This window comes from Augochlora pura, chromosome 7 (assembly GCF_028453695.1).
Source record: "Augochlora pura isolate Apur16 chromosome 7, APUR_v2.2.1, whole genome shotgun sequence".
Taxonomy (NCBI): domain Eukaryota; kingdom Metazoa; phylum Arthropoda; class Insecta; order Hymenoptera; family Halictidae; genus Augochlora; species Augochlora pura.
This window is the reverse complement of record NC_135778.1, coordinates 25,710,358-25,738,347: the sequence shown is the minus strand read 5'-3', so window position 1 is coordinate 25,738,347 and position 27,990 is coordinate 25,710,358. Positions and strand designations below refer to the sequence as shown.

At 33.3% G+C, this 27,990-nt stretch overlaps 8 protein-coding genes across 12 annotated transcripts; 4 read left to right on the top strand and 4 right to left on the bottom strand.

The window, feature by feature from the left end:
• Nucleotides 1–15: 15 nt before the first annotated feature.
• On the top strand, nt 16–9,086 carry LOC144473806 (alanine aminotransferase 1). Of its 4 annotated transcripts, none has more exons than XM_078188031.1 (8): nt 16–364; nt 598–631; nt 722–881; nt 2,847–3,264; nt 6,259–6,588; nt 6,800–7,244; nt 7,310–7,578; nt 7,706–9,086. In XM_078188031.1, exons 4-8 carry the CDS (start codon nt 2,959–2,961, stop codon nt 7,982–7,984), a joined length of 1,629 nt encoding a protein of 542 aa, XP_078044157.1. In that variant the 5' UTR covers nt 16–364; nt 598–631; nt 722–881; nt 2,847–2,958; the 3' UTR covers nt 7,985–9,086. The 4 variants fall into 4 exon arrangements, with proteins under 4 accessions (XP_078044157.1, XP_078044155.1, XP_078044156.1 ...); XM_078188029.1 differs by having other exon boundaries at nt 531–631; XM_078188030.1 differs by having other exon boundaries at nt 488–631.
• Black (glutamate decarboxylase-like protein black) lies at nt 9,078–12,779 on the bottom strand. The gene is made up of 3 exons (XM_078188027.1): nt 12,483–12,779; nt 10,281–10,681; nt 9,078–10,210 (listed from the first exon to the last, which is right to left on the bottom strand). Exons 1-3 carry the CDS (start codon nt 12,777–12,779, stop codon nt 9,235–9,237), a joined length of 1,674 nt encoding a protein of 557 aa, XP_078044153.1. The 3' UTR covers nt 9,078–9,234.
• Nucleotides 12,780–14,096: 1,317 nt separating this feature from the next.
• LOC144473153 (membrane protein BRI3) lies at nt 14,097–16,879 on the bottom strand. The gene is made up of 4 exons (XM_078186775.1): nt 16,370–16,879; nt 15,968–16,229; nt 15,424–15,611; nt 14,097–15,252 (listed from the first exon to the last, which is right to left on the bottom strand). Exons 2-4 carry the CDS (start codon nt 16,023–16,025, stop codon nt 15,121–15,123), a joined length of 378 nt encoding a protein of 125 aa, XP_078042901.1. The 5' UTR covers nt 16,026–16,229; nt 16,370–16,879; the 3' UTR covers nt 14,097–15,120.
• A 1,316-nt stretch (nt 16,880–18,195) lies between these two features.
• Nucleotides 18,196–20,373, top strand: Ing5 (inhibitor of growth protein 5). Its single transcript, XM_078186415.1, has 4 exons — nt 18,196–18,430; nt 18,861–19,313; nt 19,391–19,569; nt 19,652–20,373. Exons 1-4 carry the CDS (start codon nt 18,394–18,396, stop codon nt 19,751–19,753), a joined length of 771 nt encoding a protein of 256 aa, XP_078042541.1. The 5' UTR covers nt 18,196–18,393; the 3' UTR covers nt 19,754–20,373.
• On the bottom strand, nt 19,556–22,014 carry Beta3galtii (beta-1,3-galactosyltransferase 6). Of its 2 annotated transcripts, XR_013494476.1 has the most exons (3): nt 21,065–22,014; nt 20,605–20,995; nt 19,556–19,700 (listed from the first exon to the last, which is right to left on the bottom strand). XR_013494476.1 is itself a non-coding variant. In XM_078186413.1 (2 exons), the coding sequence occupies exons 1-2, from the start codon at nt 21,787–21,789 to the stop codon at nt 20,710–20,712; spliced, it is 1,011 nt and encodes a 336-aa protein (XP_078042539.1). In that variant the 5' UTR covers nt 21,790–22,014; the 3' UTR covers nt 20,521–20,709. The 2 variants fall into 2 exon arrangements, 1 of the variants encoding a protein (XP_078042539.1); XM_078186413.1 differs by lacking the exon at nt 19,556–19,700 and having other exon boundaries at nt 20,521–20,995.
• Nucleotides 22,015–22,485: 471 nt separating this feature from the next.
• On the bottom strand, nt 22,486–24,416 carry Trmt6 (tRNA methyltransferase 6 non-catalytic subunit). Its single transcript, XM_078186639.1, has one exon. The coding sequence runs from the start codon at nt 24,178–24,180 to the stop codon at nt 22,639–22,641; it is 1,542 nt and encodes a 513-aa protein (XP_078042765.1). The 5' UTR covers nt 24,181–24,416; the 3' UTR covers nt 22,486–22,638.
• Nucleotides 24,417–24,712: 296 nt separating this feature from the next.
• On the top strand, nt 24,713–26,644 carry Eif2bgamma (eukaryotic translation initiation factor 2B subunit gamma). The gene is made up of 5 exons (XM_078186640.1): nt 24,713–24,874; nt 24,996–25,700; nt 25,776–26,085; nt 26,148–26,377; nt 26,446–26,644. Exons 2-5 carry the CDS (start codon nt 25,009–25,011, stop codon nt 26,600–26,602), a joined length of 1,389 nt encoding a protein of 462 aa, XP_078042766.1. The 5' UTR covers nt 24,713–24,874; nt 24,996–25,008; the 3' UTR covers nt 26,603–26,644.
• A 126-nt stretch (nt 26,645–26,770) lies between these two features.
• On the top strand, nt 26,771–27,906 carry Rpl37-1 (ribosomal protein L37-1). The gene is made up of 4 exons (XM_078186713.1): nt 26,771–26,871; nt 27,198–27,333; nt 27,629–27,713; nt 27,788–27,906. The coding sequence occupies exons 1-4, from the start codon at nt 26,869–26,871 to the stop codon at nt 27,837–27,839; spliced, it is 276 nt and encodes a 91-aa protein (XP_078042839.1). The 5' UTR covers nt 26,771–26,868; the 3' UTR covers nt 27,840–27,906.
• The last annotated feature ends 84 nt before the right edge of the window (nt 27,907–27,990 follow it).

Sequence of the window (27,990 nt, the reverse complement as noted above, 5' to 3'; positions counted from 1 at the left end):
TCGTATCTAGAGCATCGGCCCGTGTTAAAAAAAATATGAAGCAACCACCTCCTTGTGTGGTTAGGAGTGGATAAAAGGATTCATAGTACAGAGATCGTGACCCCGATGCAGCCGGGTCAACGCGAAACAGTTTATGATCGGATTGAATCTGATGTTATGTCCGCGAAAGAGCAATCGTTTCTCGGGTGGTGTCAGATTGCGCACGCTCCGTTCCGCAGCGTGTGCATGCAGAGACTCGTCGGTCTCCGTCGGAGGAACAACAACTTGGCAAATTCGAGGAAGTTAACGGCCGGCCTCCAGGTGATCCTCCGTGAAACCGCGAAACACATTCGTTCCGGCATAGCACCGCAAATGAGGTTTTAAGGTGAGAGAACGGTGCAACGGTGCCCGAAGAATGCGAAAGCTTTCTAGAGGGCCCGCCGTTCTGTTTAATTTACCAGCACTCTGTGACGAAGCGTGAAACTTAAAACGCGTTCACGCCGTTGAGATGTCCCGTCAGGGAGGTCTTCACGGCGTTGTTCGTCGATTAGGCTGACGGAGCGTCTTCCCCCTTTTACTGTCGCGCCGTCTTCTAACTGCTGTTGTTTGCCTGGCCAGACGCTGACATCGAACACGTTCCCCCTTCACGAAGGTAAGCGCTTCAGAATCTTTACCGTGAAACGACCACAACCCGCTGGACCGGTCTCCCAGACACATTCTGACCCAATGTTTCTGAATATAGATCGTTGCGGGCGAGACTCAGCACCACCCAATGCGCGGACACTAGGATTTAGTCGTTTAGTGGCTTCTTTCCTGGCAATTGATATAACCCGGTCTGCAAACCGCCTCAAAGTTCGAGGAACCCTGAATAAATCCTATCGGAAGCGTCTTTCAATCGCCAGGTGAGTCTCGCTGTTTTTACACTTCATTCGTCCTCATCATACTGAATAGTAACAAATCGATCTGTTTGTTTTTTAAGGTATCCCGCGATTTTTTTCATCGATTTTGCGAGTACGGAATGTCGGTGATCTTGAAGTGTCCTTGACAGTTCGTTAAAGAATGCTAATGAAGTGCACCTGGAGGATACAGACACTTCAAGGTCACGCCATGAAATATATTTGAAAACATGGTTGAAGTGATCTCGCACGAATTATTCTTGGCTTTTCGCTTTTTTGGTAATGCCAGGGCAGATGGCAGATACAGAATGCTAATAATAACTTAGAGTGACTTGTTCGTTATGTGAAATGGAATAGCAAGCAGTAATTCAAAACCTAAAGCTTTTTCATTCTTTCATTCACCTGGGAAAGGATATTTTATATCACGTTGGCATTCTAAGCTAATTATCGTACTAACTACTTCGCCAGTGAAGAACCATGCTCTGGAACCCGATGACTAACAAGCAATTACTGGTGTTTAGACTACTCTCAAAACATTTCTTTCCCATTATCGTTTGCAAATAGAACCGAGGAAATAGGAAAAATTCATCAGTGGTTGTCAGGGGCCAGACCTATACTCGGATAAATAGGGAATATAGGTCGGTAATGATTAGTTTGCAGCAGAGGCTAGATCGAGGCTATCGATTAACTAAGTCATGGCGAGCGATTAAATTGTACAATGTAAATGCATTATATGAGGTCGATCAGTCTCGTAAGTAATTGTAACAAAGGCACGTTGCAAAATTTAAATAAATCGACATTGCGCTCAATACGAAAAAGTGATTGTGTTTCTATATGTATAGAAAGTGATCGTTTGTCTAATTGCCAGTGCATTAGAACTTTTGAAAGATAAAGTCGGTTTTACGTAGATGCAATAACATTCAAAAAGGGAGTCCAGTTTCTTGGAAACAAGGTTAACTCGGTCTTCAAGATTATTGATTGTCAGAACGCGAAAGTCGTAAAAACACTAGTCTGATATTTTCGAATCGTGTTGTTAGAATCAGTTGGCCAGCTCAGCCGATAAAACAGAACTCTCGTGGAAAATTTCCGCATTCTTATCATATTCGAGTATTTTCGTAACAAAATTGACGTACGCTTAAGTACTGATAAGAAACATCTCCTTCGTTACATTATTTATAATTTTATCATTGATTACACAATCTGTTGCATTACGTTGTAGTATTTATTGCATTACCATATTTACTTGTAGGTTTTGTGAAATCTGTACATTGCTCCTGAGAAGAAAAAGTTATACATAGAATAGAGTAAATATAAATTGCGATGACTGAAGATAGATAAGTTCAAAAAATTGAACCAGTTTTGGATACTGTATAACAGAGTATAATTTATGTTTATTTCTACAACGCGGATCAAATTCTAAGTAAAAGTTATAATTTAAAACATATTAGGACTAAAATCAAGTATCATCAGATATTAACTCGACAACTAAAACTTTTAATAACAGATTTGCGCGAACCGGCTGAATTTGATCACGGGTTCGCGGTTAAAATGGACAGTTTAAAATACCCGGTCTTTTCTCCACTCGCCTACTGTTCTCTCATTCAAAATCCCAAACTACCCAGATCAGTCTCATCCAATTGGCAATCTCTCCACACTATAGGCACAAGAGTCCTACAAAGATCAACAAAATTTTCAAATCAAATAGTTGTTTTTATCACATACTCACTGATCCTAACTACAATTCGATCCAGTAAGTATCAAGATCGTTGTAAATCAAATCAATCCTCAAGGGATCATTTAACCAGATAATGGATCTCCGATAATCATTTAGAAATTCTCGTTAGTAAAGAGTCATTACGTAATGCATATCGCGGATATACATATGAGTATGTATTGCGTTGACTGTATAGTCGTTCTGATAGCTATACAAACATATTGTACATATATACCTTCTCCCGTGACTATTTGCAGGTACGTGCGCGTGCGCGAAATTTCCCACTGCAGGATTCGTCGAGCGAATTATCGGAACCGTCTGGCAACTGATTGAACTGGAGGTAAAGAGAGAGGATCTGACGGTGGAACGATGCCGCAGCCACGCTGGTGGAACACTGTTATTGCGGCCGGTCGGACAAGAACGTGGGAACAACGGACTGTTTCCGCGGGGTCAGGGACGCCAGGAGGCAGAGCATCCGCACGTTTGACGGCTGCGGAGACGGTAGTCCTGCGATCCGCTGCTGACCGAGCACTTCGTCGCGGCATGGCAAGCGTCACACCCGCCGGCAAGGTCCTCACCGAGGACACTGTCTTTACCAACCTAAGGAAGATGGAATACGCGGTGCGCGGACCTCTTCTCGTCCGCGCCCTCGAAATCGAAAAAGAACTTCAGAAGGTAAGCACCCACGCATGCCGACGAACAATCAACTAATGCACATCCCAGGAATACATGCATTCCACCAGCTTGATCTACATATGTATATGTATATATATCGTATGCAACGGCGAACATGATGACAAATTTGAATGGACGCGCATATGGAACTGGACAGAAGAAGTTACAAATCTTTTAGTAAATGAGTCGGATGAATGAAAATCAGGACCACAGTGTATTAAGTTCACTGTTTTTCAAAATTACAGTTTACATTAAGCGAATTTTGAATTCTTTCCGATGCTATATTGATCGTACCACTTCTTCGCGAATTTGTTGATTATTCACAATTAAACAAAGTACATTCTGGAGAATAATATGCCATTAATTTTTATGGATTTACACCAACGTGGTTTATTTTTGTTTCTTAGTCATATGCATAATTTGTGCTTAGTTTTTATTATTTACAATAATATGAACAGATATTAAGAAATTAGAGAACGATTGGAAACAAATGACTGCGGGGGTACTTGTGAATAGAAAAAATAATTCATAAATGTGACAGATATTCCTAAGATGAAATATGTACATTAATTTATAAATTATGAAGCAAAAAAATTGAATTGAAGAAATTATTTAAAGAAAAGAGGTTATGTTGATGGAAAATATGCTTGTGTTGCAAAATTTTAACGAAAATTTTCGATATTCTATTAATACCCTAAATAAATATTGTATCATATTATCGTAATAAAGATATCGCTTTTTAATTCAATAAAGGTGGTCGCAAATTAGGATACCGTAAGTGATGATAAAAGGTTGAAGTCCGGTAATTGCAATCTAATCTTTGCATAAATAAGTACATATTTCTGTTTCGATTTGTACATGTTTAATGTTCTTTTTGTACCGTAACTTAATTATTCGGACCTTTTCAAATTTTGTTATTAAAGGCCGCGAAATTCAAATCAACCTATTACAACTTTATTAAAAAAGTGTTGATTCGCGTTTAATTTTCGGAGATGTACTGAACAACTACTTATTATACTGTACCATAAGTTGTTCGATAAAAATATTTCTCCGCTTCAGTTAATCCTACCAGCGTGACAATTGGTTCATATATGCTATTTTAACGCAATTGACATTTCCGTTACCACTTAATATGTTTTAAGTGTCACTAAAGCGTGACTATCACAATTCTTATCATTTAAAAACATAACGATTATAAGATATGATGTTGATTTACGTGCAGTAAGATAATTTTTATAATAATCGAATATTAGAAATAACACAATACGTTTGGAAATACGTTTACAGTTTAGAAAGTAAATACATTCACAATTTCATATGACTTGTGTGTCGATTATTTTTCTGCATACAGTCTCGATTTTCCTTGATCGATTAAACCACCTGTCGCAGAGTCAGCTATCGAGGTATTACCAACTAAAAATAGAGTTTTGATTATCGCGTAATATCGATGCAACTGAACTACTTTCCGAAATAACGCGGAAACGTTCCAAATCCAACTGGTGTGTAAATATCAATGGTTCATAACTCAAACAATGATGCGCACTTTTTACGTCGCAATTATAAATCACGCGTGTTTACGAACACTACATTGCAGCTTACTTAGTAATGTGACTCGTCTAGGCGGTTTGCTGTTTTGTCACGTAATTCGAAACCATAAACTGAGACAAGGCAAATAAACATTTCGCAAACTTGTGACATCCTACGTTCACAGAACAATGGTCATATTAACTATAAATACTACTTGTTGGCATAGTTACATAGTCCCATAGATACGAAAAGAGCCAAGGTCCACCATAAAAGGAACTATCCATTTATTGTTATCGGCTATCATTATTATACTTTTCCGATCATCGTTCAGTGAAATTGGCGATTGCAATGAGTCTCGTTAAGTTGAAAGCCATAATAAAACTCATACGACGGACATTCAATTGCTTTTAAAAAGTAACCTTTAAACCACAAAATTATTTTTTTTTTAATATTTTTTGTAAATTAAACTCGACAGATAGCATTTTTAAGGAGTAACATTTAAATTGAATCTTCTAGGATAATATTCAATGGAATTATCTTGATAGTTGTAGGGTTTAGGACTGGTTATTGTTATTATAATCAATTAGTTTAATTACTGTAAATGTTCGACAATCTTGTAATATTTTAATAGTTACAAAATTCAGTAAATGAATTTTATAGCAATGCTGCATAATTTGTATGATAATTTTTAGTGTACCGAGTGACTGTGAGTCATGCGGTTCAGTAGTGCCAACAACAGTTGTTAGCGCGTGATATGCAAAGTATAAGTTAAACTGAAACTGGAAATTAAATACCGATCTCATCACCGCGAAACATGTTACCACACTAAGAATGTCGATCACCCATAAATTATGCATAACTTTTGCTTTCCTAAATTAATAATTCATTCCTTTTCAACGTTTTTGGCTAAGCATTTAAAAGACGCGGACTTCTTTTAAAACTGTACGCAACCTTGAATATAATTACAATGCTAACATAAGATCCTGAACATAATCTCAAATTTCTAATAACACTAATCATAACTAATCTTTTAGCAATAACTGTGGAATACTATGAGAATAATTTTATTCAACCTTCAGTTTTTACCAATCAATTTTTAAAACAGTAATTGCCATTTTTCCTTACTGTATACCATGATTAGAAATGTAATAGAATATAATTATTTAAATAATTTCTTGGATTTTTTTCATTGCAAAGATTTTAATTAAAATCGATTTTTCAACATTTTTCTAAATAAAAATCAATGTTGGTTTGTACTAGATATTTATCAATATGAAGTAATAATATTTCACATGGTGTGTAAATGTAAATTTTAGATAGCAGTGATAATTAAATCAATTATTAATTAATCGACCAATTGTGGACCAGCAAATAACATTGAATAATGCATTTTAAGATCAATAGTTATTTCATGCTGGTTATGCAGAAATTAGTTAAATTATTCTTAACAAATTACTATTTTTTTAGGGAGCTAAGAAACCATTCAAGGAGGTGATAAAAGCCAATGTGGGAGATGCACATGCCATGGGTCAGCAGCCAATTACCTTCTTGAGGCAAGTACTGACCCTGACAGTGTCACCGAATCTCCTTAATGATCCCAGTTATCCCGAGGACGCAAAAGAGCGAGCTAGGACTATCTTGTGTGGATGTAAAGGAGGCAGTGTTGGCTCATACTCAGAGTCAGCAGGGATTGAAGTCATCCGCAAACACGTTGCCGAATATATACAGAACCGTGACGGATTTCCATGTGATTACCGTAACATCATCCTTTCGAATGGTGCCTCGGATGGAATCAAAGTGTGCAGATTATTTCTCTTATATACAATATAAATACTCAATATATCTTATGTAAACTTTTAAGTAAGATCTCAAAGGTCAATAGTGACACCTATGATAAGCAGTTCTTGTTTTTTTTCACATCTCTGTATCATATAGGTGTCATTACTGTGTACTTTAAGAGATAAGAAAATATGTCATGTGTAGTTATGTGCACCTCGTCTTGTTACAGTCAGTCCTGAAACTATTCAATGAAAGATTGGATGGAAAACCATCTGGTGTGATGGTCCCAATACCACAGTATCCACTCTACTCTGCGACATTGGCAGAATTTGGTCTTAGTCAGATCAGTTACTATCTAAATGAGGAGAACAAGTGGGCACTAGATATTTCTGAATTAGAGAGAGCTTTGAATGAATCAAGAAGAAATTGCAACCCCCGCGTATTAGTAGTGATTAACCCTGGTAATCCAACTGGCCAGGTTCTCACACGTAATAATATCGTGGACGTCATTCACTTTGCATATAAAAATCGATTATTCTTGTTAGCCGATGAGGTTTATCAAGACAATGTGTACGATAAGAACAGTGCCTTCCACTCTTTCAAAAAAGTTATGACAGAGATGGGAGAACCATACTCTAAAATGGAACTAGCGTCTTTCATGTCTGTATCTAAGGGTACGTTTAGAATTATTAGTAATTAGTGTAAAGTTTTCTTTTTTATTATTATTATTTTCTAATAGGGTACATGGGTGAATGTGGTATCCGCGGTGGATACGGGGAAATAATTAACATGGATCCTAAGGTTATGGCGATTCTGTTGAAATCAATCTCAGCAATGTTATGTCCCACTGTTCTGGGTCAAGTAGTCATGGATGTAGTGGTGAATCCACCAAAACCCAACGAACCGTCTCATCAATTATTTGTAAAAGAAAGAGAAGAGACTTTGCGATCATTGGCAGAGAGATCGCGGCTAGTGGTTGATACATTAAATAGCATTCCAGGTTTCAAGGTATTGCACAATATCCTGCAGACTTTTGCTTGTTTTGACAAATTTACAAATTTTTAGACGTTACTGCTTTACTGATCGACGATCACAAAATGATAAAGATTGCTTCAAATTTTGCTTAAAATTACAGGTGAATCCAGCCATGGGTGCTATGTATGTCTTCCCAAGATTGGAATTACCGAAGAAAGCCATAAAAGCAGCCGAAGCAGCAGATCAACTGCCCGATGTGTTCTATGCTTTTAAGTTATTAGAATCTACAGGTATTTGCGTGATCCCTGGATCAGGTTTTGGCCAACAACCCGGAACCTATCATTTTAGAACAACGATTCTGCCGCAAAAAGAGAAAATGAAGGAAATGCTTGAGAATTTAAAACAATTTCACCTTAAGTTCCTGGAAGAATACAAATAAACGTACAATTGTAACATTGTTGCATTTTTTAGTACTTGAAATGCCAGGATAACAATGTGCAGATCATCAAAATTTGTATCAATTGTTTTTAAACTTACGGAAATTTGTTAGAGGCATGTTCGCATTTTCTAATGAAATATTACAAAAACTATTTACACTATTATCTAGTTTATTATTGTAGCACGAATTCTGGCATGGATAGGATACTAATCTAATAAATATATTAGAATTGTGTAGACAATTGTCTGCACAAAAGAATTTCGCGATTCTTCGAACGCTTGTACATACAATATGAATTTGTTATTATATTGAAAAGTTGATGGTATTCACTTCTTTTTCAGAATTGTTTAATGTGTGATCGGTGTGTATGTGTATAGTAATTACGAATAATGATGTCGCGAGATCATACGATATGTTTTTATAATACTCACAACGATATTGTCAGATCAAGTATGTTTAGATAGTTTTTACTCGCTACTAGAAATCCCACTCATTGTTTATGTTACTAAAGTACTTTATTTCAGAGATATTGTAAATCTGTTCAAAACGATTACAATATTCAGAATCAACTCAGTCAAAATGTCTAGCTTAAGTGTACACATTTGCCCAAGATCCTCAATGTTCTTAATCAAAATTCTAATTATTGCGTATCAGTAACTTTCAGTGTTTATCTTAAACTTGCCAGATGTAACTTGCCTTAATATTCGTTGTTCACGTATTTATTGACGTTGTAAAATATATTTTTTTATTGTTTGGTGTTAACTATTTCGATGAAATAATACATACTACATGTACTTATGATATTAAATATGGCATAGATGATCTTGATTAAATATTTGTGCAATCGCGTGAGATTTAGGAGCTTTAAACGTTTGAACACGATCCTATATGAGAAGACAATATTACATTTGATTATATGTCTTTTGAAAATGCATACCACCTGTATGCTTTTATACTTGTAATTGTTTTGTCAGTGCATAATCTGTTACTATTGTAAACAGGAACATGTTCATTGAAAGAGACCAACGATCAAAAAGTATAAAATAATTTTCTGAAAAAAATTAATAAAAAATAAAGAAGTTATTATACCATATGAAACTTATGAAAAGATGCTTTATTCTTTTTTTTTTTGTTACATGGTGTATCTTTTCCACAGTATCTTAATTCTCATTGCGTATTACTTTAACTTAGATTATTTGTAAACAGTCAGTGTCACTTTATAATTCTTCTATAATTTTTATATAATTCTTCTATAAATCACTGGCGAGCCTCTCGATTTCTTCGGCGAAAAATCTCATGTCTGTTTTCGTCAGTCCAGAATTCTGCAGGACGAGCCTGAAGAAGTTAGGCAATTCTCTCAACGGTTGATAAGTGATCAGCATCGATCCCTTCTTAACCATACGTTCCTTCACCGTCGGCCCAATTTTTTGAAGAGCCTTCGACAACTCTTCACCCTTCAAGTGACGTTTCGAAACTGGCACGTACCAGAAGCAGACGTTAGTGCACTCGGGCTCAAGCAGCAGTTTGAAGCCCTCTCTCTGTTTCACGTAATCTGTAAAATACTGAGCTAACTCGAATACGCGATCCACGTGCTTCTGCAATCCTTGAGTGCCCTTTGCCTTCCACATGAACCAGAATTTCAGTACATCTGCCCTTCGACCACACTGCACATGTTTGTCGCCATTGTCATAAGAAGTATCATAGAACTTATCTGGCTGAAAGAGATAACTGGCTTTGGAGCCATGTGCAGCCTGCAAGAGTCCTTGATGGCGTAATAGCAGTGTTGAACACTGTTGTGGTGCAGCAAGCAACTTATGAGGATTCCAAGTAATAGAATCTGCCAGCTCAATACCATCCAAACGGTGTCTGTAAGTCTTAGACATGAGTGCTCCTCCACCCCAAGCTGCATCTACATGAAACCACATATTATGCTTCTTGCAGATTTCTGCTATTTCTCTCAGAGGATCGTAAGCTCCCAGGACAGTTGTTCCAGCTGTAGCAGAGACCATCAAAGGAGTAGAACCTTCACTGATGACTTGATTGATCTGAGCCTTCAGATCTGTGATAGACATCTTGCCATTGGAGTTTGTCTTCACTTCATAGACATTGCTGTTTCCTATTCCCAAGAATGCACTGAGTTTCTTAACTGAATAGTGAGCATCCTGCGAAGTGAAAACTATCAGTCTGCCAGCACTGGACATTCCCAGTTCTTTTAATTGTGGAAACCTAGGAATAATCACTCGATTAATGTGAAAAATGAATATCACGTGTTAGAGATAGGTATCATAGTTAGTACCTGTAATAACGAGCTAAATTAATGGCATAGCCATTGGCAATGGAGCCGCCTGGACAGAATATACCGTCGCCTCTGCCGTCCTTCCAACCAACTATCTTTCTCATCTCTTTCAACAGTTCTTCTTCCATCAAGGAGAACACTGGTGAGACTTCATAAGTGTACACCGAAGGATTTAGAGCGTCTGTCAGCCATTGTCCGAGAAGACCGTACGGGTCTACGCTGGAATACAGTTGGTTCACAAACCGAGGATGACCTGTTTTCACGCTATACTTGATCACGTTGCGAGCCAACAAAAGCAGCTTCTCGTGTGAGCATCCTTGATCAGAGAGCGTTAGATCAATGGTTGAATGGAGCGCCGTTGGCTCCATCCATTCCACCACACGATTTTTTCTTGAGGTCCCCTAAAGGATTATGAAAGGTAATACTACAGCATGATAAAAAGTTAAGGTCATTTTAGAGCTAGAAGATCATGCTTTTAGTGCAAATAAAACGAATGAAAGAAATTTCAAGATAAGTGGAGGAAGCAAACACAATTAAGGACTCCACCAAAGAAAAGAGATCATGGCTGTTCTGCTTCATTGAAGTATAATGTTATGCTTTCGAATTTTTTTTATTCGACCTTCAACAAACATTTACACGGCATTAAGACTATTCAGTCTGAAGAACTAACTTGTATTCAGGACTAAATTTTGTAACATATATCTTTAGAAACTATTACGGTAAAGTTCTTGGCAAATGTTACATTGTTGAATAAATTTTCACTTTTACATAAAATACTTTTTGTTTCGGCATTAAATACATGATTTACAACATCGCCGATACTGTTCAATTTTGATAGAAATTAAATATCCATAAAAATTAAATTATTCTTTTTACTTTAATAATTGTTTAAATATGTGCACATATTAATAATATGATTTTCCTTTAGAATTGTGCATACAAAATATAAAATGATTTACAGTCGAAATATTTATTGAATAATGCCATTTCCGTTGGCATTTCTGTTGGCATCCTGAAGCCTCAAGTAAGTGTGCCACAGTGATTTCAAAAGTGTCAGTAGGAAAATCTATCTGTACTTTTTAGTGACGCACTCTTTTATCTGTTTCGCCTTAGGCGAATTGCGGATTGCGGCAGTTACTCGCATTCATCTACGGCGTAATTCTTTGTCCATGAATTGACGGACTGTCATTAATTAGTGAGGAAAAAATCTGTATGAAGAACGTTTGAGTCACAGAAAACAAACGGAAGGAAAATCAGACTCTCGACGTGTCTCGTCGATCAATGACGTTTTTCACGAAACGTTTTGCATCGTAATTTATATTTTACTGCTTATGCAACGCCATATAAAAGTGGTTTTACATTCAGAAAATGATAATCAACGTTGAAGCAACCGGCAAAATCCTAATTAACACCTGAATACGGAGTAATCGATTGAAGTTAATGATGTATTTTATTTCAGAATTGTTTCGTGATAATGAATGAAGCAAAAATTGCTCTGCTTTAAGGCCATTCACTTCGAGGTTGCTGACATTAGCATGATGTGATAACGTACAGATTCTGTCTCACAAATATATGTCAAGAGTTCGGCTTACTCTCCTGTTTATTGCAATGTAAATGCTGGTCCAAAATTCCACGTTCACATATAATTTGATACAATGTTTGATGAAACAGAGATAGAATTATATGAACGTTAAATATGAATGGCGTATGATGTATGTACACGTGAATATATAATTTACATACATTAATTGTTTTATTTTGCAAATTTGTCGCATTACATTTATACAAACATAATGAAAATTCCTTATAAAGGAATATGTTCTTATTCATTTTTTCATGTTGTCAGAAACGTTCTATTAACAATTAGTTTTCCTGTTATTTTAAATATTCTTAATATCATTTAAAATATCGAACTTTTTTATAATAGGAAATATTCTCTCACATGAACACTGAGTCAATAAAGGTCAGCTGTTCCTGCTTCTCAACTTATATCAAATCAATTAAATCTATGAAACTTATTAATAATCGATAGACTGTAAATTTTATACATAAACCTTAATTACCTTATTTGTGACTAGCTAAAAGACTTAATAAAAAGTATAAATTATTGATCCCTTTTAGTTTCAGAAAAAAAAAAACAATCAAAGCATATGGTAAACAAATCGGACTTTAAATACATGAATCTTCAGAAAATTGTCTTACCTTAAAAATTGCTTCTTCCAGCAGCAGATCGACAAAAGTTCTCATGAACTTCTCATGGAATTGCCTTATGGGTAGACTCCTGTATTTGTATTTTTCTGTGACATCCTCTTCATCAATGGAACCTGGACAACCCTCATCTTCATTGTCCAAAGATAAAAGAGTAAAATTGTTCTGCAAACCATTGATGGTCACCGACTTCATAGACACTTTTCCCACAGCGTTGTCTGCTGTCTGAGGCACTAACTGATCCGAAGTTTCCTCATTCGCCGGCATGATTAATGCACCGCGGCTTTCCATGGTCTGGTCCCGAGGTGGTCGTCAAGTTTCTTTTATACTTATTAATGCCCGCGGACCAAGGACAAGATCGTTGCGTGTTGACTACCTTCGGTTTGTTTAGAGATAGTGCGCGACTGGTTTCCCCTTTCCTGCTTTTTTTCTCAACTCCAATTTTGCTTAATTGAGATGCTTGAATGCTACTAAACTGAAAGCTTTCTGTGCAAATACCAAACTGAAATACCAAGATCTATTTCACGTCTGATAATCTAATGAAGATCTAATTACGTCTAAACATTTAAATGTACCTTTAATAGTTTCTAATAGGTAGACAGAATTTATGAGTAGAAAGTATCTAATAATAGAAAAATTAAAGAAGTATTATATGCACAGCAAATTAATATGAACATGGTACCGATTAAAAATTAAATGCAGCCTATTGATGATTTATGCAAAACGATTATATGGACACAGCAAATATTTTCCTCAATACTGACCCTCTCTGACCTATGTATACATGGTGTAACAATAATAGCACAATTCGAAAGCTGCTTGTTTCATAAATAAAACAAAGTTTCCTTTGAATAAATTATAATTATAAATTATTATATTAATATAATATATATTAATAATTATAAATTAATAAATTATCGGAAATTACTCGAGTAAAATGGAAATAAAATTCTATAGAAATATTGAAACCTTAAGAGTATTTTAACAGTATCTTCTACAGAATAAATTTTTGGATTGAACATTTGTATTAATTTTATTTCACTGTTTGTAAATCATGGGCATGCAGATAATCTAGCATCTTATAGTAATTATGCAGTCGTTAATCATACAAGAGAAAAATACTTGGTGCATATATGCATAAATACATATGCATGTTCAGAATTGCAAAAGTGGAAATATGTCATGCACGTATCTCGTACACGCTATCACGGATTATTTGGATCAAACTTTCTTAGTGACTATTCAATCGATTATAGGTAAGTGATTAATATTCGTTAATTACATATAGAAATTAAGATATTTTCCATTGAACGTTAGCAATCCTTAACGTATGTTTTATTAGTTTTATCATATCATAATCTGATTATCTAAGCAGATATGTCTTTGACGTCAATTCTTAATGAAAGACTATTCTTTATCCACATATTGTAGGTAACAGTATAAAAATACCCGATAACGCTATACAAAATATAATAATAAGCATCTTTTAAACATTTCATACGTTGTATATAAATCTGCAAATTTGTTTATTTCTTGCGTATTACTTTCAAAAAGTAAAATAGCGATTAAAGTGTAAGAGAGACTTAATAAAACACGATAAAACGTCGATAACTTCAACGAGTTTTAATACCAATTTCAGTCTTTACATATTGTTCGTAAGAATTAATTTTCGCAACTATAAAGTCTCTGTATTAACATACTTAGTACTTAGTGCTTAGTGTAAAATTAAATTAGTTTTTGAAAACTTATTACATTGAAAAATTTAAATTGATAGTCTTTAATGAATATTTTACTAATAGGAGACGAACATCATACATACAGAAGTATGAAATCTTTTCTTTCATGCGCATACCACATACAATCAATCCCATGGGTATTACAGTAGCAGAGCGATTCCACGTTTCTTTTTATAATAATTTACATTATAATGTGAGCAATTAACATGTACTATCGTTAAGATTTTGCATTCGTACATTCACGTCATTATAAATACAACGGTTTTTCGCCGATTACATTTTCGCATAAGGGAAAAAATAGAATGGATTCCCTTAAGATTCAAACACTTCATATAAACTCTAAAAAATCAAATTATGCACCAAAAATCGTTGCTACAAAATACTAAGTTTTACAGGAAGATAAAAGTGTCAATCTCAATTGTGTATTAACACGTGTTTTAACAAAAGTTGTAAACTGGTTGTATGGATGTTTTAATGAACTCTGTGTCAGACACCTTTACATCTTTCTACATTCACTGTGCATTGAATGCGCACGTTACCGGCTGTAATGTTACAAATAAATTTACAATTTTACATTCTTATAGAATACATTAAAATAATGCCCTAAAAATATAACGCTTCTTTAAATTCACTGTTATTGTTAAAATGCACTGTGGAAAGTGTATCAAGATTAGTTATATCTATCTTCATACAACTATAAAAAGTAAAATTTACATTGGCATTAAAATGAATTTAACTTGCATAAACATTGGTTGAGCTGCATGGCTTACCATGAAGTATGTATCAGACTATTTATGTAGCTGCATAAAATTGATAAAAAATTATTTTCAATGTGTACTTATTAATATGCCTAGCTTTAAACCTTACAATTATTATATTATTTTGATCATAACACATTAATTGAAGTAAGCACCGCAATTGGAACAACGTCGTGTTTTTAACATTAAACAGCAAATTATCCCAATAGGGAAGAAACAAATTGCACACAGCAGTCCAAGGCATGAATAATCATCTTCCATTATACCCACCTATAGTTTAAAAGTATAGCATTAAAAACTTTGTGAAGCATTACAAAACAATTTATAGCTTTTACCAAGTAAAATAAATCTGACAAAAGAACTATATATTATGTACACAAAATTCTGTACTATATTCAAATTTTAGATAAAGTATATATATATATATAGTAACATACTCACTCTACAGGCAGGACATTCACCAACTACAATAATATCTGGTACAATGACTGCAGTTGATTGCGTAGAACCATAAGATAGTACAAAGTTATGATTATTAGTTCTATTTACACTTGGATAATAGCCTGGAGGCGGAGGTGCTGAAGTACATGATCCATCTTGTGAAGGTGAGTGTTGATATGAAGGAGGTACTATAAAATGTTAAATGTATACAACAATAGTTAGAAATACTCAAAATAATAAGTAAATTTCAGGAAAAAGTGGCAGTAAAAATAAATTTCTATAAATATTTTCAAAAAAAGATAATTCAAATCAAGAAACAGAAAGACTATTCTAATATTAACTATTAACAAATTTAATCTGCAATCTCTCATAGGAGCGAAAAACAACACTCTTAAAACTTTTAAAACAAAACACTTATTCCTAAAAAGTTTTCAGTAAAAATTATTAGAAAGAAAAGTGACATTGCGTGATTATTTTAATTTTTAGTTTTATGCAAAACTGAAGCTTAAATATTTTAAATCTGAATGTCTATTTATTTACTTACCTTCGTCAGATGTATTTTTTGTGGAAGATGGAGGTATGTCAATTACAGTAGTCATCATTCGACGACAAAATCGATCGTTTTACCAGTACAAACGTCCGATTGATCGACTAATTAGATCATTAGCATTGGTATCTCGGTGGCGAAAATTTTTTTGACAGCTAATACCTCGACTGGTACTCTGATCACGTGAAGCACTCTCAAAACAAATAACACATCTTTTCCTTTGTTTAAGAACATTCACTGAATCCCGCAAAATTAATCCCTTCAACAATTTAATAATACTACATTACGAATTCTGGTTAAAAAATATTATATACATCATTATATACAAATCTTTATGTTTTAAAATATTTCCATATACAATAAAAAATACAAAATAGATGTTTCACAAGTAGTACATACCTCGATAACAATTACGCTATAAGTTCACACCCTCGAGTTAAAGTATGCGGTAAGCACTATGTGTTTATTGATTGGAAAATGATTTTACATTGGTCAGTTCATCGTAAAATTATCCATGTCTGCTGTGTAACGCAGATTATATTTACAGAGGCGAAACTACAACAGTTTTTGACAACCGATTTTTTGAATATGTATTCAAATGCGCATGCGTATACAACTTTGCACAGTTTGATGAAGTGGCAACGCTGTTAGTAAATGGTTTATCAGATTTGCTCAATTTGGAGACGTGGACGTAAAAACTTCTCATAGGACTTCCGGCTTTAGTATAGTACAATTTTAGTATGGTTAAATTTTTGCACAAATACGTTCTCTATGGTCGAAAGAAATGCATAAAATGTATGGGAGAAAGAAAATCTTCCGATTAAAAATAAGAGGCCTTGACTCTATAGAGAAGATTTGGGATATTTTTTCTACTGCCACCTATGCTAGCTGTGAGCGTGTACGAACTAAATTCAATATGCCCATCCGCATGCGCAGATTGTGATATCATGTTGAATTTTTAGAACTAATAGCAAAACAGTGAAACATAAAAGAAATAACAAGGAATGAGAAAGTAGTAGGCGTAAATAACTTATTAAATAAAAATAAAAAACAATTCATTTTATAAGTATTAAAAGTTTATCGGCGACGTTATCCAGATATCAGCAAATTAACCTATCAATCTACATATCTTTCTTTAAACTATGTTTTATTACGTTAGAAAATTGTTTTCTATGTTCTGATATAATTAGTAGTATATATTTTTCTCCTCCTCATTTTCCTCATTATCAAAAAATGTATATTCCTCCATAAACTTAACCCCACATTCATGAATATCATTGACAACTTTTAATTGCTGGACTCAAACCACTACAATGATAACCTTATCCAGATTTTGTGAATTTGTCAAAACATTTCCAAGGAACATATTTCCTTCAAAGTACATTGGACAGCTTTCGCAAATACTGGACGCAACAATTTCATTTACTTGAAAATTAAAGTTTCTTTACAAATAAAATTTCACGACACGTGCTTCAGATGGCGTGCTAACCCAACGAATGTGCGAAGTGAGGCTGCAAGCACGGCAAAGTAAGTACGTTTTCTATCCATGTGAAGACCATACATAGAATATGATGGGACATTCGCAAGTACTTGCGTGAAGCTGGATGCGCAGTAAAATGGTGGGGATGTGTGAGCCAGCTTAGAGAGCACGAAAAGTATGCAAGTGTAGGCCTCATTACTGTAATACTTTTTAATAATTTTGTCTAAAATACAATACAGTACAATTCACAAAATTGTTCGCTTATACATATAAAGTATTTAATTAGAATTAGAATGTTAATTGTTCACTATAAATAATTTTTGTATCCAGATATTTAATAAATATTACAAACTGTATTTATATATTCAAAAAATCTTAATACATTTTTTAATACAGTTTTATTAGGTTAAGGGTAAAATGAAAAATTTGAATTAAGCTTGTGTAATTCTATTAGATTTGAATTTGTCCTATATGATACAAAACATGTATGAATCTATTGTCTTATAAAATTATTTAAAGAAGACAAATATATCAAATTGCCGTTTCGCACCGAAAACGCGATACAGTAATGTATATTTCTACACGCTTGCTTTCGCATCCAATCCGTAGTGGATTCTGTCTCAGCAGTGAATCATCAGCCAATCAGAACAAAGAACATTTCTATATTGACCCTCGATTACGGATCAAGCTGTGGCCTGGAAGTATGTAGGAGTAGGACTCATTATTGTACACTGATAATGAGGACACACATAGTTGGCAGCCGTGAGCGTGATGTCTATCGCTTTCTACCATCTACAATCATCGATCGCTCATTGCGAAGTGGTTCCATCATTTTTTTTTACCGATATCGGCTGAAATAAATTTCGCGGAATACGAAATCATTTTGAAACGCTTACATGAAGCGTGCAATTTTCTATCGTTCCGCGATTAAGTGAAGGGAATCATGACGACGGCACTGTATCTGGAGCACTATTTAGACAGTAAGTACACAATCCTTTTTTTCCCTCGTTAAAACTGTGAAAAAACAATCATACTTGTTGTATGCTCAGTCAAGTAAAATACTAAATAAACATTTAGCGTCATATATATTATAAACCTTTTATTCCTATCAGCGAGATTTAACGATTTATGAATCCTATGTTAACTATAGAACCGGAATGACATAAAACGAAAGGTAAATGAAAATAAACAGTGAAAGTTTTTTACTGAAAAAGAATTCTGTATATGTAGGGTAAATATTGCTTAAAGTACACAAACTGACAGTTTATTAGTATACAATTTTGATAATGCAAATAATACTTCTAGCCCAAAAAAATTTAATTTTTGTTTTGATGTGAAGATTTGGAAACGAAAAAAATGTTTCATGTGTACATTTTGGTTCGGTTTATAATATTCTTTTGAATTTTGTAGGTTTGGAACATTTACCCATCGAATTACAAAGGAACTTTACATTGATGCGAGATCTAGACACCAGAGCACAGGGTTTAATGAAAGATATAGATAAATTGGCAGATGATTATTTAAAAAACATTAAGAAAGAATCTCCTGAGAAGAGAAAGGAACAATTCACACACATACAAAATTTATTCAATAAGGCAAAAGAGTATGGAGATGACAAAGTTCAGTTAGCAATACAAACATATGAATTAGTAGATAAACACATTAGAAGACTAGATTCAGACTTGGCAAGGTTTGAAGCTGAGATACAGGACAAAGCATTAATCAGCAGCAGAGCACAAGAAGAGAACAATGCTAGTAAAAAGGGTAGAAAAAAGTTGAAAGAGAAGGAAAAACGGAAGAAAGGTGCTGCAGGTGCCAGTAGCGAAGATGAGTTAAAAACAGCTAGGAAGAAACAAAAGAAAGGTTAGTTTGACTATTTTTATATTTTTCAATAATTTGTCTATAGAAAATTATAATACTCTTTTCAATACCTATACTAGGTGGATCTGTTGCTTCTGCATCATCTGCTGGTGCTGTGGGTAGTGGAGCACAGGTGGATTCTGGTGCACTTGGGCATCCAGCAGATGTCTTAGATATGCCAGTTGATCCCAATGAACCAACATATTGTTTGTGTCATCAGGTCTCTTATGGAGAAATGATTGGTTGTGATAATCCTGATGTAAGTCTATGTTTTAGTATATTTTCATTATTTATTTATTATTCTTTTACAAGCATAATATTATTGTCTTCTCTTAATTCAGTGTCCCATAGAATGGTTCCACTTTGCTTGTGTTGGCTTAACTACAAAACCTAAAGGAAAATGGTACTGTCCCAAATGTACGCAAGATAGAAAAAAGAAATAGATCTCAAGGGTCATGTAAAATTGTTGGTTGTATCTTCAAGAAAAAGACTCGTACATTATTTCTAAAATTAGCATATATAAACACTTCTCATGGTTTAACGTGAAGTGTAATTGAATTGTATAAAAAAGGTAGAAAATTTGTAAAAAAAAATGAAACACGAGGGGAAACAAAAAGAAAGTGCTAATAGCTGAATTTATATTGAATCCAACATTGCTGTGAGTGAGTGTTTATCGTGTATTGCTGGCAATGTTAGATATAATGAAATTACAGCAAAATGTTAGCTAATCACAGAAATGAAGATTTGAGAATCGGCCATGATTATCGTTCTCCCTTTCTATGTTTCTTTTTTTAGATGTACAAAGTAGTAATTTATTATAAATAACTGAAATTCAAACAAGAGCTTTACAACTTTCTATATAATTTTTTCCTTGGCCGTTTTTTGAACGTCTGTGATTTGCTTATCGAAGTTCTGTCTTTAAACTAAGTATTGACACGTAATTATAGTATTAAAATTAAAATTATTACTGTTTTTATATTTTATAAATGTAAATGACACTGTATAGAGAGTAAGTTTTTTGTTGAAATAAAATATACAATATAAATAAACTTTTTATATATAATTACGGAAAATATATTTAATTTACCAGAACACAGACACTTAAATACTAATGTTTAATAAGTTTATGCACTATATTTACAAGTACCATGAAATGCTATGGTAGAATATAGCATTATTAGGAAAGTCAAATGTTTTGTAAGATCAAGAATCATTTAAATTGATAATATTTTCAAGTTAAGTTAATTTCTTAGTGAAGAATAAATATTATAATCAGCTTCAGGGATATACTTACCGAATAAATTGTTCCAACTATTACACTATACAGAATAAATCTGTGCAATTGCTTTAAAAAATAATGACTAGAATATTGACTGCAGAAAGTGTAATCACTCATTCATTATGGAATGCCTGATTGTAAATTGCAACACTGACTAGGTGGAACAGTCCAGTTGTACTGGTAGCTCATTCGATTTCTGGTTTCTTTCATACACAATGCTCCAGTTGCTTGGTGATATTCATGCATATTTTTCATATTTGTAATTGTTTGTTTATGTGTAACTATATATTGATTAGAACAACCACGTGATCGATATTCTGTATCAAAGCGCACATCGTGCTTTCTTTCAATATTTGCCAGTGGAGCTAACCAGAGACCAATGGACACATCTTCTGCTTTGTGTAACCTAAAAATTGTTTAAGTAGGTATGCATATGTATATCATAATATTAACAAAGAATTAATATTTAACTTACTTAAGAATGTCCATGTTTAATGCAATAAACTTGACTAAATTATAAGATAAAACATATCCACCTCCAAGTGCATAAGGAAGATAATAATCGCATAATATCCAATCAGTCTCTTTCCAAGGTCCACTTCTCTTAACAGTAGCTTTCCCATTGAAAAAGCCCCAATACAGTTCTCTTTTGGTTCCTTTATTGTCCCACTTATCCAACTCTTTCAGAACTTTGTGCACCAATACAAATGAATCATCATCAGATTTCATTAAATAATTGAAATCATATTGCTCATAAATTTCTTTCAGAGCATATAAAACCTTTTTTGTTAATGTTCCATAAGAGTCTATCAATTTTGGTAGTAAAAGCAAATCATTAAACCTATGTTTCTCTGACAGTAAAGTTTCCCTTTGCTCTGGTAATATATTGACAGTACCTATCACAAATAGGTGTCTTACAGTGGCATATTTTTGTGCCAACCATGTTTTCCTAATAGTTGCTCTCCATTCCAAATTATCAGGGCTGGAGAGTATAAGTATTATAAGTCTGTATTTTGACTTGTTTTTCATCTCCTGTGTATCAGATGAACACTTTGCAGAAGGTGAGAAATGAATGCACAGGAAAATAAACAACAATATTATCAACAACGTTGGAATGTTCAGCTTTAAATAAAACTTTTTTCTGATCATTGTGGAAAAATTCTTCGATGATCTTGATGGTAGAAGCTTCATTAAATCCATTCTGCGAACGTTATTCACAGTTTGTATATCTTAACCTTCTCTAATATTATCTCCGTACATTCGCGATCTTACATACAAACATTCTGAACAGATTCCTTTTTAAATATGTATTTTAAACAATTTATTGCTTTAACATTTCTCTTGAAAAAATATATATCTGTCTACGTTAAAAAGTGTAATTCGATCTATGACGATCAGCTGATCAGTCTGAAAGAAATTTATAAATTATCCCCTCCACGATTATATTGCCATTTTACCCCTACCAAGAGATTTAATTTCAATCTTTCAAATGAAGTTTTATTTAATTTAATAGGGAACATTTTTTCGTTAGTAGTGTAATGAATATTTAATAAATTTATTAAAGCAAGTCAGTACAATATTGGCGGTTATTTGAAAAAACTTTAATAAAATGCCTGATAGATTGACTACTATTAATAAAAATGTCAATACCAATTAATGAAATTTTCGTGAAATGCAGTTGTTGGCACATACAATTTATCCTAATTAGTAAATTAATTTGAAAAATAAACAATTTGTCGTAAACCTAAGGCCTTAAATATAGTTTAACAAATTTAGCTTTTACCACAATGAGACATTTGTTCTTTAATGAATCGAATTTATTTTTTATAAAACACTAAACATATAATAGCAGGGAAGGTATATTATTTTTTATTTTGATAAAACAAGTAGTATGTTCAATAATACTCTTTTATTTCTTGATTGTATACTCAAACTTATATTATATTAAATATAAAATACCTGTATAAAAGAGGTTGCTTTACATTTTTATTATACAGAATTCATTAAAAAATCCAGTGTCCTATTTCATATTATAAATCTTAATAACTGCTATTCAACCAAATATCCTGTTAATAAATAACCACCTGAATCACTAGTTAGGATGTCAGGATGTGTTCTATCTGGTAATACTTGATAGGAACGTAGAAAATTTGAGACTAGTCTTAGATTAATAACATTTTGTTGTTGTTTTAGCATCATGTACGTCTCTTGCAGAGGTTCCCGATATATGTGATGAATGACGAAAGGTCTGGATGCTCCCAAAAAAGGCAAAAGAGCAGTTACAATATTTAAAGGATGCTCCTTAGCTACAATAGCTAATCCTCGTGCTTTTGAATTCTTCACAAGGTCTACAGCTTGTTGGGTTTCCATAAACCATCTTGGTTTCTTTGAAGGCACAATGTCAGTAGATTCACATGTATTGGATTCATCTAATTTTCGTTTTGTCCCTATAGAACAGTTATGTGAAGTTTGTTCTTTAAGGACTTCACAGGTTTCACTAATTTCATTTGTGTCAGTAGTACTACTTTCTTTGTCATTAATTTCTTCATCTTGCTGAATATCATTGCTGGTATGATTTTCTATTTGAGTACAATCAACTATATTATCTTTTTCAGAGAGTTTAGGTTCACTTTCTTTATTCTTATTTATTGAATTATTCAATGTCTTTTTTGTAGCCAAAATGTTGCTTAAAACAGCTTTTTCACCTTGGTAATATAGTCTTAAAAAGCTATAAATATTGACATTCATTAATCTGTCTAATTGTTCTTTAGGATAGTTCATGGCATGAATTAACAAAGCTTTGGGCACATTCCCAGGGTGCAAATTGATCAAATGTCCTTTTGTATTAGCACCAATCCTATCTAACAATGCAGCTGCTGGTAAACCTTGACATCCACTGTCATATAATATAAACAATCCATCTGATTGAACATCGCTATATGACAATATTTGTGACAAGGTGTCCATTCGTAAACTCCCAATCTTAGTATGATCTAATTTGAAGTATACATCATGCAAAGCACTTATGTTAGGTTTGCATACAGTTAAATATTTATGATACTTTCGTTCTTTCTTTTTCAGATATTTCTCTTGCGAATATTCTGTCTTATCTGAGAAAGATTTATTATTTTCAATTAAACTACCTACTATTTCCTTACCACTTTTACCAGCTTCTTGAAGCTGAGTGATCTCGTCTTTAGACAATTTCTGAGAAGTGCCATCGTCATTGATTGAACGATTATCATGGCCACTAGGTAATGTATTCAATAAATCATCCCACGATTCAGTTTCTGAACCTTCTTTTAAGGAAAATGTTCTTTTCCCATTCTTTGATGGAATCATCTCAAAGGTGGTCCAGAATCTCTTGCCAATAATTTCACCCATATTTACCAGGTCTCTTCCTAACATTAACTGTCCATTTGCTGTCACTTTGTAAATCTTCTTAAAATTCAATTTCTTTACTATTACATACTTTCCTATGATAATTACATCTTCCAATTCGCTCATGTTTGTTAATCTCATGGGCTTTTCTGTACACGTTTTTATTGAACTATTTATAACATAACCTAACTGCTCAACATAACCTAACATACAAATTGGATAGCAAATCAACACACCATTGATACCTACTACACTAGACACCACGTGTGATCATATAGTACGTGTACAAAAAAAGCCCAGTGTTCAGTGATACGAAGATAACTCGTAAGAAATAGTTCACTGTGACGTACCACGATGATCATTCAAGGGTTCAATGTCATTTATCATACTGTGGGGATTTAATTTTAAACATTTTTTATAACAATTTTTGATGCGTGTTGTTTCAAGAACTGCAAAGAGAGTAAAAATTATAGTAGAGACTTTCAGTAGGTACTTTATTACCCTTAATCTGTGTTTTTACTAAATATAATACTTCATGTTTGACTAATTGAATTTGTTTTCTAAAAATTAAACAATTTCACAGATTTAGTAATGTCAAATTTTAAAACAGTTCTATACATTTAGAATATCATTTTGTCATTCTTTTGAAATTGCAAATACATATACATATCATGCAATTAACATCGAGTTCACTGTGACGTCAAGTAGAGATTCATCTTGGCTTCAGGCAAACTATCTCAAGCCGTGCGAATAGTCTCCTATAGTTACTATATATGGTCGATATATACATCATTACCATCTGTCACAGAAGGTTATGTTATTGTCCATATGAGAAATTGTTCAGTGTTAAAAATTGAGTCAATATTTTGTTTAACTTCCGTAATTATATTTTTGTAAATAACAAGTAAGTATACTTACTATATACTTACTGTGTATTAAAAAAAATTTGTTTAGTCTCATTTCATAAAAAACTCAACTGATTTTTAAGAAATTTGTATTTGTCTCATGTCTGTTTCTTGTTACAGTAATTGAGAAAAAATGTATCCTTACAAAGAGTTTCAAGCAGTTGTGCTTGCTGGTGGAGGAGGATCACGTATGACTGAACTTACTAATGAAAAATACAAATGCTTATTGCCAATAAGAAATATACCAATGCTTTGGTATCCTCTCCAATTATTAGAACGTGCTGGTTTTAAAGAGGCCATTGTTGTTGTATCTGAAAACATGGGAAGCAATGTGTCGTTTGCTCTGAACAAACTATCTTGCTCTGAACTAAACCTCAAAATTAAAGTAGATATTGTTGCGGTTGAAGATGCAGAAGATCTTGGAACTGCAGATTCCATCAGACACATACATGACAAAATTCACACTGATTTCTTAGTGATTTCCTGTGATTTAATCAGTAATGTTGACATATGCGAGATTTTAAACCTGTATAGAAAACATAATGCAAGCATTGCTGCACTTATGCTTCCTGTACCCAAGCTACCAGATGAATTTATAACTCCAGGTCCAAAAAATAAACAAAAACCAGAGACTGATTTGATAGGTATCGACAATGAAACAGGACGCTTAGTCTTTTTGGCTTCAGCTTCTGATTTTGAGGAAACTATTAACATTTCTCAAATGCTTCTAAAGAAACATATAAGTTTTACTATTCATTCAAAATTGCTGGATGCTCATCTATATGTGATGAGTAAATGGGTGTTGGACTTTTTGGTGCACAATAAGTAAATAAAATAGTATGGAAATGTTTTAAAAGATTCATGCACAATGTACATAACAATTTATTTCTTTTCTCACAGGAGTTTCAGTACGTTAAAGGGCGAACTTCTCCCGTACATTGTTAGAAACCAATTAACTAAGCCTCCTAAAAAACATATAGATGATAAAGGACCTGATGGTCAGGTTAATTCAAAGAAAGATATCTATGATTTTGCTGATGAAAAACCTTTAGACGAATTAATTAGAAAAATGTCAGCATATAACGATCACAGTACTGATTTGAAAGATGTGTATCATGGAGATGTACTAAGATGTTATGCCCATATTGTTAATGGAAAATTCGGAATTAGAGCAAACACTATTCAAATGTACCATTTTGCCAATACCAAGGTAAAAGTATGCAAAATAATTTTTTTTCAATTAATTCTTTATTGACAGAATAAATATTTCAGATATCAGAATGGTGGAGTAACAATGATATGGAGAAATTTAATATTGCAAATATTTCGGCTACGGCTACTGTAAAAAGTACACAAATACAAGATTGTCACATTGATGACAATGCCATCATACACGAAAAAACTTCGCTTAAACAATGTCACATTGGACCAAATGTAGTTATTGAATCAAAGACTAGAATATCACAGAGTGTTATAATGGAAAATGTTACTATTAAACAAAGGTAATTTTAATAATAAAATAAATAAGATACATGAAATAATATTCTAGTATTTAATTTATCAATTGCAGGTGCGTAATACACAATTGCATACTATGCAATGGTTGCATTATTGAAGAAGGTACAGAATTAAAGAATTGCGTGGTTGGTTCTCAACATATTGTAGCAAGTGAAAGTCAACATTCTCGTGAAGTTCTTACTGACGCTGATAAGCTTATAGAATTTTAATTATTTATTTCCAGTATACACAATAAAGAATTTGTAAAAATAGTTTTTCTTATTTTTGCTGTTATTACATCTGAATTATTAATTTTATAATCCTGCTTATACATATTTATGCATCTGGCTATATAGATAAATGCGTAATTTAGATTTTTAAATTGAGAACCACTGTGTGGTTCATGCTGTATGTGTATGTATATCCTGTTTGGTTTGAGAACGTACAGTTTTGGAACGCGCTCTATCATCTCTTTTGAAGTGTTCCTTCGTGCAAGATGGTGAGCGAAAACTTGGACAACTAATATCTATTTATTACAAAGCCATCTTAGATTCTTGTTACATAAAAACGATAAGAAAAGTTTTGATAATTCTCATAAAAACAGTATGTAACTATAGTTTTAGCAAAAAAATTCGAAATAAGTTGTTAATGAATGTTGTATGGTAGAAGAGGTTATGTGAAAAATGTTTACGATTTGACACGCGGCTTTAAATCGACAATGCAAGATAAATATATTCGATTGATTTTCGAGTGTTTAATCGTTTGTTGTTTGTCTCCAAGTTGACACGGGTTAAAATTATAATTATTGTGCAATTATGTTTACAGACGAAGGGTACATCAAGTTTTGGTAAGCGGCGAAATAAGACACACACATTGTGCAGACGGTGTGGTCGGAGCTCGTACCACATCCAAAAGTCGCAATGTGCACAGTGTGGATATCCTCAGAAAAAAATGCGATCTTGTAAGTTCATTATTATTACATCTATTTACCAGGTTACAAAAATCACAGGGGATAATGTATAAATACAGACTAATCTGAATAAGTTACTATTTTTTTCTTAAATGTAATGTTACAAATATACTTTCCAAAACATTTGAAGTTTTTCTTGTTCATATGCAAAACTTTATTATTTGGGCTTAGTCGTAGAAATTTATGAAGTTTTTGTCATCATACACACTCAAGGTTTTTTACTTAGTTCCAATCATAAAAACTTGATGAAATTTCAGTACTATAACATTTTTGTATTCTTATTTAGATAACTGGTCAGTGAAGGCTAAAAGGAGGAAGACTACTGGTACTGGTCGTATGCGGTACTTGAAGATTGTTCGCCGCAAATTCAAGTAAGTTTATATTAATATATTTACCAGCATGGTTTAAATACACTTGTAAATAATATATATGTATTTTCTTTCAGGAATGGATTTAGAGAAGGTTTGCCAAAACCAAAAGCTGTTGCAACTAAATAATTCTGACTTATGTCACTGTGTTGTATATCTATAAAATTTTGACTACTAATAAACAACAGAAAATTCATTTCTTGTGTCGACACTTATTTCTCATAAGGCAATCCTATTTTAGTAGTAGCAGCTATATCTGTCTTAAGTACACATGTGTACA